The sequence below is a fragment of the Rhipicephalus microplus genome, chromosome 5 (assembly GCF_043290135.1).
Source record: "Rhipicephalus microplus isolate Deutch F79 chromosome 5, USDA_Rmic, whole genome shotgun sequence".
NCBI classification, from domain to species: domain Eukaryota; kingdom Metazoa; phylum Arthropoda; class Arachnida; order Ixodida; family Ixodidae; genus Rhipicephalus; species Rhipicephalus microplus.
The window spans coordinates 7,102,127-7,113,281 of record NC_134704.1 but is presented as its reverse complement, the minus strand read 5'-3'; the positions used below and the strand labels follow the sequence as shown (position 1 = coordinate 7,113,281).

Genomic DNA, 11,155 nt, shown 5'->3' with positions numbered 1-11,155 from the left:
AGGAGTACCAACATGAGCATCTCAAGTTTCATATTGTTGCTTGAAAGAAGAGCACTCATGTCGAGAATCTTCAGAAGGAGTGCCGTGGTGCCTTAGAATGAAGTGAATATATTTTCGGCACTGCTACCTTCCAAATTGCCTTTGGTTTTAGTATTGAAGGGGCGATTTCAAAATGATCTGTCAACTAGGTCTGTGTCCATTTAATTTGCATGGGTACAGCAGCTTGCGACAAGAGGCAGGAGCTCTGTCATTGCTGTCAGTTTTACATGGCTCACATAAACAATGATGAGTGAATTGCCATTTATCAACTACACTGGCAATCCCAGCTGCATGGAGGATGGATCGTGATGACAATGTTCATTGTGATGATGCTTGACGATGAAGCTGAAGTATTTTGTCTATATTTCTTGACTTTTGTATAGAGTGCATTGACACTGCATGCAAAAAAAAATGTCCCTTATGTGATGCCTAAAAATCGTGTCCATACTCTTTTAAAGTAGCATATCACAGCTGATTCTCTTTCTAATGTTTAAAGCATCGTGCACAAAATCTGTGTTTAGCTTGAAATTTCTACTTTCTGGAATTATCAACATTTTAATTAAAGGGGTGATGGCATCAAATTGCACATTGCTTGTTTCAAATGTTTTTTATTGCTCCAAGAAGTGTGGTACACGCTCAGATTAATGTATTCTCATTAAATAATTCAATATCCCCTTATTCAAGCAAATTACTTTCAGTTTTTGGATGCCATGCGGGACAGCGACATTGGTGCTTGGGAAGCTTGAACATGTGGGCCCGGAACGCTGTGACGTAAATGGTGGTTCGTGTGTTGGCACACGTGCGTTATCAACCTTCTGGGTGCCTTTGAAACTCGCCGAAATTCTTCGATAGCGAATATTAATATGTATGGCACTGTGGTAAATCGAGATATTTTTGTGGAGTACTCGGGTATTGGTTTACCAGGTGATGGTATCTACATCTTGACTCATTGTGCAACTACAATGCGAGGCGCACGTCTTTTTTTCTCGCTGAGTGACCATGGTAAAACACATCTTTAAAAAGTCTGCGCATTTGGAACTATGCTGCTGCCAAGATATTAAACCAGTAGAAAAGTGGAATACATCAGGTTGCAGCTACAATAATTCTGTGCTAGTGTCGTTCATCTTTGTGCTACCAGGTGGCCTCACTTACCCTGCCTATCACGATTGAAACTGTGGCAACCTGGTATTCTAATGCGCGAACAAACGAAAATTCTCCAATGCCATCTTTTTGTGGTGAAAGCACTTTGCAAAATGCCAGCAAACTTGCCCTGTTTGGCTACATCCTGAGAAAAATGAGCGAATGTGGGTTCACAGCTACTGCTCTCTAGGCCTGTCCAGTGCAGCGGAGCTGTGGGTCACTACTAATTGCACGTCCCTCTAAACACGTCTGACATCACTAAATCTCTTGTACAAGTGATGTCAGTGTTTGTCGCACTAACAATAAGTCTCGATCGTGAGCATTTGGGCCCATTTCGGATGCAAGCTAAGATATGTTATAAATGCTTGCTGTGTCCAACAGTTCGTGCCAAGTATCCTTGCATACGGAGGAAGCTTATGGCAGGATTTTTATAGCATCAAAGTTCGGTGTCTCAACCCTTTAATTCTTGTTTTGCTATGCTTGTACATAAATGTTTACAATATTTTTGATGACTATGGTCAAACAAAAAGCACGAAATCGCATTTGTGGGCATCAAGTCCCAGTGGGAGATGAGTGTTCTTCATCCATCGTACATGGTGATAAATGCCTCTCAGAAGTTTATGTAAATGCAGGTCTCAGTGCAATCAAAATATTCAGAACTTGTTCTTGTTGGTTCAACATCGCAACCTGCAAACATGACAAAGATGTGCAGTCTTCCTTGTCCTCATCACGATTGTGTGCTGGTGCATTGCAAAGTAATGAAAGCACTTCACTCTCCCAAACTGTTATGATACTTTACATTTGTGGTAAAGATTTCCTGAATGTCACATTTATAATTTTGCTTTTATAAACGCTATATCACATCAGAAATTGTATTCCCAGTCAGGAAATTGAGCCTCCATGTTAATGCTGCTTTGAGTAGCATTGTGTAATGTGAAGGATGCGAGTTCAGTGCCCACCAGCTGCACAGCTGTTTTCAAGCACGTGCAGGTTATGCACAGCAACAATTGCATAGGCATTCTTGCTGACACGGCCAGCATGACACATTGAAGTGGAATAAGTGAGCTATCAATCAGTGCTGCCGAGTTGCCACTGTAGAATTATTTTACATTTTCGCGACACTGAAATGAAATGGGGACAACACTCTGAGGAATTGAATGGGAATCGAATTAAATGCATTTTGCACAGAACGAAATTACATTGTTTTCCAAAAATACAGCATGTTTTCATCTACTCACTGTTTTACAAACTTCATACATTAGTAAGTTTGAGTGATGATGAGCAGTGTGCCCCAGTGTTTCTTATTCGACGCAAAAGCGCAAGGTGCCCGAGCAGAGTGCTGTTCCAACCAATACCAGCAGATATAAAGAGATTTGTTCCCCATTAAACAAATCTTGGTTTTCTCCATGATCATAACCGCTCCAGATGTGTGAAAACACTGCCTAGTCTTCCTTCTTCAATACTGCTTTTGTCAGCATAAAAATATGCTCTGTCATCATTTAAAAATTAACAAGTTTAAATTAAACAATAATAAAACATCACCATTTGCTTAAAATGCTGACCATGCAAGTATATTCAAACCGATATAATGAATCTGGATATAATGAAATATTGGTTGCAATAAAGTTAATTAAGTACAGTCATCTTGTAATGGCTACAGTGTTATGAATATATGTTTATAACAAATTTTAGGATATGGCGAACTTGTTTTCGTGCAAGATGCACTTTTGTTATAATGAGGTTTGAGTGTACAATAGGTAGTGGAAGAACTGCCTCTATGGGTATTAGTAGGGTGGTTTTACTGCATGAGATATGTCCCCAAGTTACCATCCTGCGACATTGGTTACTTGTTCTGCTTATATTTGTGGTTCTTAGTGCTTCTGATAACATCAGTTTTATGGGGCATTCATTCTGAACTAGGTAAAACTATCAAAATGCCTTTTATACATTGAGGAATTACAGGAATGGAATTGAAATACCCAGCCATTCCCAGAATGAGAATAGGCCAAGTGTTTTCATTCTAAGAAATTGAAAGGAATGGGATTGCAGCAAGTTCTAATTTTCTAAATGAGGCACCCAGCCCATTCTGCATCACAGCCCATCAGTTGCCCTGTCACAACTGGAGTTGCCATTTCTCGATAATACGAGGAGGCAGTAGGTGATAGCGGTTCTCGTTCACATTGTTCCTCATTGTATGTATAATCTATGCCAAACATTCTATAGATGGAAGCTCACAGAAAGAAACACAGTGTGCAATAAAAGTTGCTCAGCCCGTTTGCTTCCACTCATCATCAGCATGCTATTATTTTGTTTGCAACCATGCTCTTTCTTAAATGCATGCACTTGGACGGCTTAAGGGTATCAAGACTTTTAAGGCACGAGAGACTGTGAAGTGCGACTCTTTCATAGAAACCTTGCTGTATCCCTTGTTGTCACTCTCGGTACTTTCACTGTCCTTAAAGGGCCCCCAAACCACCTCCAATTTTTTAATATTTTAAGTAAACATGCACATTGTAATCGGAATGCCGTCACAACCAACAATGCGAAATGCAGCAGCGATACGAGCTGCAGGCAGCCCACAAATTACAAGAAAGAAGGCCTTCTCCTCTCCGGTCCTTTCATTCCTGGAAGTGTTGGCTGTGACGTCAGCATGTGATTGGCTCATCCTCACAGACCAGCTTGCCTGCTCACAGGTATGTGCGCTCTTTCTCTTTGCACGATGAGGAGGAGCACTTGGCCTAGATGAGCCGGCAAATGCAAGAGTGAGGGCCTCTCTTGCATCATCAATGGCATGTAACTCCACTATTATAGCACCGTGTCGAAAAATTTTCACAGCCAAAGAGTTCAGCAACACACGGAACGTGGTCAATGCAGATGCAGCAGAACATGAGATTGGCCAAAACATGGTGACCGTAGTTATGAATATTCAAAGGGATTCCAAGGCCAGAGGGGACAGAGGAGGCGGTTATAGCACTAGCCTCCACAAAAAGTTTGAAGTCGTGATCAATGATTCCAAAGCCGCTGTTAAAAATTATGCCAAGGGAAGGACCTTGCCAGAAGCACTAAGAATTCTGGCTAAGTTTCGCGATGAGCGGGTAGTTCATATTATATAAGCATGTGCTCACTCCTCCCTTCTCGGGAACGAAATCGCGCACGACCTGGCTTGAGAACTGGCTGGCCGAACAGGCGCTGCGCAAAAGTCCGGGACCGCATGGTTAGTTATGGAGAGATCACGAAACACTACAAGTTAGGAAGGGCCCGCTTTCCCCCAGCGCATACCTTGCTAAACAAGCAGCAGGCGACGGCATGCCGCCTCTTACAAACCAACACTTTTCCAAATCAGGTAACTTATCATTACATCAACCCAGAGATATTCTCATTTGTGCAAGTTCCATAATCAAAGGGCGGACCTCAATCTTATACTGTGGGCTTGCCTCTTCTTGACAGAGCAAAATAAAAAATACAGTAATGGAGAGCAGTGGGAGACCGCACTGCTAAGCGCAGACCCAGAAGTGCAACTTGAAGTCTTTCGGCAAGTCGAGGATGTTGCCAGAGCACAAGGACTCATGGCCGCTGCCTAGGGGAAGGAGACAAATCTTCCACATCTTACCTTTTTTTTTTTTCTTTAAGAAAGTTATTTTCTCCTACGTGTTCACTGTAGACTCATGCATAACAGCAACACCACCACTAAATCTCGATCTCTGGGTGGTTTAGGGGCCCTTTGAGGGCCAGTGAAAAATCAACATGGCCGCTTCCAACATCACAATTGGCAGAATTTCCTGCTCTTGTGGGCCTCGGTGTCTACATGTGCCTTCGCTCGGAGAACTTTCCTTTCTTAGATAGTAATGCTGAAAACTGTGGAGATGTATCTCCGTGTTGTGCCAAACAGGAAGGCTGCGTGCTGCCACTCGAGGACAAAGTACAAAAACATTCTGCTGGCACCGATGCTTTGGCCTTTTGCAAGCTGAAGCGAATTGGTCAAGCAGAAGCAAGTGCCAGCCAGTCTCTGTTTGAGCAAGATTTATTGCATAAGAAAGTGAAATACACATCCACTTTGCAAGGGGAGTGGATCCCACCTTCATTAGGCAGCAAGGGTCTTTTAAAAGCAAATGGGGGATTTTACAGCGAAATCACAAGGGTGCTGTAGTTATCTGGGGAAACTTTAAACTTTGTATGCACTTGGGGAAACGAAGCAGCAAGGGGGGCGAACAAAAATTTAGCAGGGGCTGCCGTGTCCCAGTCTCCCGTGGCACCCCCCCAGGCAAGTTACACTTTTCATTACGATCACTTTCCTAGCGACTCTGCTATTGCTACCTCGCCTTGCTCCAATAGCACATATTAAACTATTTGATGAACTGTTTGAAACAGTCCTCTTCTCGCCACGACAGCTACACGCTTTTTTTGACAGTACTGTGCAAGTACAGAAGTATGCCTGCTATCCCACCAAAAGATAGTTTACCCATAATTATCTCATTTGCCTTGCTGAGGCAAATGCTCTTTTTGTTTTTATGAAACTAACAGTTGCAGAAAGTCGTACGCGAAATAGTTAACACCCCCCTTTTTAACACCCCCCCCCCTTTTTTTTTTCATTCTTTAGCACCACCTGTTTTGAGCACACACATTCGCAAAGGTAAGCATGGCAGACATGATGTAGCGAGTCAATGTGCAGCCAGAGACGTGCCGTTTAGTTCAAGAAAAATATACTGTTAATATAACACTGAAATGTACACTGGACAATTTCAATGTTTCACCCATTAAATTTTTTTGTGTGTATTTAACTTTCTAAACACTTTAATGATGTGAGCCAGCAAAACTGAAACCAGCCGCAAGCTGCCGCACTACTTAAGGAGCAACATCTTAAGCAGAAGTCCTGTTTCTGTAGCTTTCGTTCGACTGTCAATATAAATTGTCGCCAAGTACAGGTATGGCACAAGCATACCACCACAATTTTCAAAAAATTAATCTATGAGAAATATTTTACTATGTACCTCAACACTACAATTTAAAAAAAAACCTTCATGCAACACTGCTGAAATCATATCTGAACAAAAGAACTTATGAAAAAATTTGTGAAAGCTGGCAGGTGTGCTACTGCATACAAGATAGGCAGGTTTTTATGAAATTAAATGTGTCCTGAACCACCCCTTGCGCTTGGTAGGAACCAAAAAGAAAAATGTGCAGCAGAAAACAGGCAATATTGGGAACAGCTCCATCACAGCCTGCAGCTGTGAGCGGCAAGGAGATTTCACAAGCAGAGTGCAATGTTACTTTCTCAGGTGCCTTCATACATTCAGTGTTTTCACAGCACACAGAATGAGGATAAGACTCGCATAGCACTTTCGTCCCCGTTCTGTGAAAACATCGAATTATGCTGCACTAACTTAACCCAGCGCTCTTCATACAGAAGTCCGTACATTCTCCAGAAGGCTACCGCATAGTGTCACTACATTGGCTGTTAGCTGTCGTAAACCAAGAATCGCATTTGGATCAGATGTGCGTCTTACTACAGGGGGCCACCATGTGCTGGGTACTTAAATTTCACTTCACAAATTATACAGTAGCAACACCATATTTGATCATAACTTAGAGCACCACTCGTAGCCATCGCTGTTTTCCCCACAGTGAATTGCCAAGAATGCTCCATCCAGTTGTGCTTACTCATTTTCTTGCCCAGCCACGGTGGTCAGGTACTCGACTAGTGGATCAGGTACTCGACTGCTGACCTGCAAGTCGCGAGATCGAATCCTGGCTGTGGCGGCTGCATTTTTGAGGGAAGAAAAAATGCTGTAGGCCCATGTGCTCAGATTTGCGTGCCGGTTAAAGACCCCCAGGTGGTTGAAATTTTCAGAGCTCTCCACTGTAGCGTCTCTCATAATCATATGGTGCTTTTGGGATGTTAAATCCCACATATTAATGAAATCATTACCCATTTTCTTGGCGTCAAGGACTCCTAGAGTGCTTCAGACAATTGGCGTTTCGTATATACAGACAAGTTTGCGTCACTGGCTATAGGTCGGAAACTTGAACGTCCTGGTAAAATCTGTTGGGAATTCCAATATCCTCACTCAGCTGAATTAATGTTTTATGTTGTAATGGCTAATCTTCAACTCTTAGTATGTGTAGCATCCACATTAGCAGAAAAAAAGTGTATCAGTTAGCACAACTGTTTTTGGCATTTCGCAGCTGAAGAGCAGGCATGCCGTGGTTCTGTGATCAGAGCTTGGTTAGGTCATAAGCAACTTTAGCGCGCAGCAGAATTGCAAGAAGTGATTGTGTTTCATAATGCACATGAGCTTCTCTCAGTGTTTGCACTGGGATGAATCCCCGGCTCTTTCCTGATGAATTTGAAGACCGTGAGGCTCAGGTCGGCCACAATTACTTGGTCTAAGAGCCCTTTCATAAAAAAGTGCCATTTTACTGGCACTGTGTCAAGTATAATAAACTAAGCGCCAGATTCAGGTGCCACCTGTAACAGATCATGCAACTTCTCTTTATTAGGTATGACAGCTTAAGGGATGTGGAAACACTGTACTATGCCTAAGGTGGCAGGTCAGACTGGACCATCCGTGTGTTTCTCAAAAGTCTGCTTCCTCTTCACTTGGCTTTGGGCCATGAGTGCCTGTACACTGGGTCGGTACGCAGGCGGCTGCATCTCTTCTTCGAGGGTGCATGTGATGGCCTTTGGCGGTGAAAGGGTAATGAATGTGGCGCGAATAATGTCCACATCTCGTTTGATCTCTCCTCGCATTGCCACTGTAAGTTGCGGTGATGCATCGAATCTGAAAAGGAAGTAGCTGCAGAAAAAAAATAAAGTGCTCATCCATCCACCTTACGATGACTACAATACGTCATTAGAGAACTCCATTTTAGAAGTAAAGATGATTGACTAATTACTAGCATGTTGGTATCTATTACCATTTCTCAATATTTACACTAAGCCTTCAAGTTTATGACATACACCACTGAAGACGAAGTGTGTGTTCCAATGCTTGCTTTAGGTAGAGAAAGAAAAGGCTGCTAAGTGAGCAGCGGTCATCTTGAGTCTCGTTTTTATTCTCACATAGCTGAGAAATTGGGCAGCTTTGCAAAGACAGCCCCAAAAAAATGTTCCAAAAGCAGAGTGAGTTCATGATTAAAAACATGTGCTCCAACTCTGAGTACATAATTTTAATAAAGACAACATCACAGATTATTTTCTCATCCAAACAAGATGGCAGCAGAGTGGATTGTTTGAATCTTGCTCGAGTGGTTGTCTGCCTACAAACAGACCTATTTTTAAGCCCTTATTGTAAGCTACACACTGTTTTTCATACTTTTGAACATGAAAGGAGTTATTAAAACAACGATTCTGTTTGTTTTTCTTATATTTCCCTTGTTGGTGGCATCGTGTCTCACAGAGCTCACCCAGATGCATTGACTGAGGCTGTCAGCATAGAGTGCCTATGAAGGCCACCTAGGCGGACATTCACGCTGCACTAATGTGTGAAGGAATGCATAACTTCTTGCCCAGGCCCAGACCTCGCCTAGCATGAAATTGTGCAATGGATCATGGACACCCTCACTACTGTTCCCCATTAGACATAACCTGTACATCTAATAACACCTGAAGAAGGTTTTTCGAAAATTTTTTACAAAGACACCTGGCATACTAATGCTGGCACAAGCCTTCTTGCTTTTGAAAAATACGCGTCCATTACGGTGGATCAGTGGTGGTACTTGAAGGTCACAAGTTCGATCCCAGCTGCTCCCACAACTGGAATGTAAGCATCTATAAATGAGGTTTAAAGGGGTCCTGTGAAACTTTTGGGACAGCCTTATTTAGGACCAAAACGCCAGTAGCAATGATTACTAAGATGAATGCAACAATAATGATGGAAATCGGTGCACGGAAAGAGAAGTTATGAGTCCTCAAAGTTCAAAACTCAAGCAGACGACGAGAAATGTTCTCTTTCGCATTTCACTCGCCTGATGACGTAAAAGACCGCTTCCAATCACAGCGCGCCTCTCATAAAGACATTCTGAAAATGTCACCTTATGGTGGTTTCACACAATACCTAGCTACCGCTCTTTTTTAGGGAGTTGTTAGCATGGTTACTAAGAACCACGTGCGTCTGGTAGCAGACGCTCCCACGGTCACACTGTGTAAAATACACACATACGCTTTGGGCAGGGCCAGTTCTCGCACGCAAGACACATTCTACGGCAACGCCGGCGCCCACTGCATGTCGCATTTTTGGCTCGCTAAAAACGTGGCATGCATTTCCACATGCATTCCACAAATACGTAGTTTAGAAACAGGAACAATTTCTTTCTGAGAAAGTGTAAAATATGTTCTTGCTGTTTTAAGTATTTATTCGTATGGCCAAGCTACCACCATATGAATATTGCACGCTATTTCTCGCCGCAAGCTAATCAAAAGAGAACAGTGTTTGTCGTCACGTCACATGACACAATACTTCCTAAAAAAATAGCTGATGTGTGTTGCCGTAGTCTGAAATCAAGATAGTTTTTCCCGTGGATTAAAATTAAAACAGCGCCGATTTTGGCGTTGCCATGTGCGCAGCGATATCGACGCGTTCCACAGCACTAGAAAAACCGAAGAAAAATACATGCTCCAATAGTGTCGCAGGGCCCCTTTAAATAGCAGCTTACAGGAAGTGAAAGGAGTGGGGAAGTTGCTATTTATGTATTAGTATACGTATGGCAAAAGGTTGCAATTAGAGTCTTGTTTTAAACACTTTTACTATCTGGGTGTTTCTTCATGTTACGCTTGGTTTCCAATGAATCACCAACACACCCACACTTCGGCATAAACTGAAAATAAATGTATTACACTGGCTGACTGCAACCTGGGCCTCCAGCATCGAAGCGTGATGATCTACATCAGTCACATGCCTTATCGGGCAGTACACCTTTAGAGGGACGAACATCAAATTTTCACAGAAGCTTCCTTCTCCTGTGTAATGGAAAGCTAATTGGTATTATCATTGAATGGTAACGTGGAAAGCGCTGTGAAATGTTTTTAATAAGAATTGCTTGATCTTCAGTGCCAATGAAACTGTAGAGAACAGTGGTCGGCAGCCATCGCGAGCTAGCAAGCAAGCGAGGTGAGTGGCTCGAGAACGCTCTCTTGAGTGTGTTTCATCCCTGTGTCCCGCTACACAGGTCTTTGTGATTAGCGTAGGTTAACATGAGGACGCCCAGTGATATACAGAGCGTAATTTAAGTGTAAAATTATGGTGCACCTCAACATAGTGCTTATTCTATTCATCCCAAATTTATGGACCTGTGATATACTTCGTTTTGCCGCACATATAGAAACGTTGGCTTGCGCGGGTCAGCTCAATTTGTAATGATGATGAAATGAATGCAACTACTGCTGAGTTCACTATGAGTAAAACTAACCTGACATCTACGCACTGCCAGGTCAAGAACGTTGAAACGTCCATGAATAGTAAACGATTAACACACGTGCACATAACTGCGCAATATAAAGCTCGCAGCATGCAAGCAAGGAAACTGAACTCATCCGTGTGTCAAGTTCAGCATAAAAGGCTTGTGACAAACCTCCCGTGCCAATTTGTGCGACCGTGCCTGCTCATCTTGAGGGGAAGTTCTTTGGTTCCCAGGTTTTGGATGTAGCGGAGGACGGCTCCATTCTTCAGTACGTACTCTCCCGTGCGTTTCAGTGCACTTGTGATCTCTGGCTGGAAAGACAAAAAAGGTTCCGACAAGTTTATTCTTGGACATAGCGAAAACATTTTGAACTCACTTTGGACATCTTACGTAAGATCATAGTCATTTCGTATGCCGGCATGATACCCGCTTTCAGATGCTTTCAGATAAGTTGGTTCATAGCTTCCTGTATATTTTTGTCTGCCAAATAAGCCTAAAACGCCCGTCATTTTTGCGGCGCCACCTACGTAGGGTTAAGGGTCTTTGTACGCAGCCTTTAAAATTGGCAACTTTTGCATTT

General features: G+C 42.8%; 1 protein-coding gene across 1 annotated transcript; it reads right to left on the bottom strand.

Moving 5' to 3' along the window:
- Nucleotides 1–7,648: 7,648 nt before the first annotated feature.
- On the bottom strand, nt 7,649–11,111 carry mRpS6 (mitochondrial ribosomal protein S6). The gene is made up of 3 exons (XM_037426276.2): nt 10,952–11,111; nt 10,747–10,886; nt 7,649–7,973 (listed from the first exon to the last, which is right to left on the bottom strand). The coding sequence occupies exons 1-3, from the start codon at nt 10,994–10,996 to the stop codon at nt 7,730–7,732; spliced, it is 429 nt and encodes a 142-aa protein (XP_037282173.1). The 5' UTR covers nt 10,997–11,111; the 3' UTR covers nt 7,649–7,729.
- Between the last annotated feature and the right edge of the window lie 44 nt (nt 11,112–11,155).

Bases quoted from the DNA above. Each gene is read 5' to 3' on its own strand.
- mRpS6 (XM_037426276.2), bottom strand. From the start codon at position 10,996: ATGCCGGCATACGAAATGACTATGATCTTACGTAAGATGTCCAAA. The intron at 10,887-10,951 runs GTGAGTTCAAAA...TTGTCTTTCCAG, and splicing joins TCTTACGTAAGATGTCCAAA to CCAGAGATCACAAGTGCACT. The intron at 7,974-10,746 runs GTTTGTCACAAG...TTTTTTCTGCAG, and splicing joins CGCACAAATTGGCACGGGAG to CTACTTCCTTTTCAGATTCG.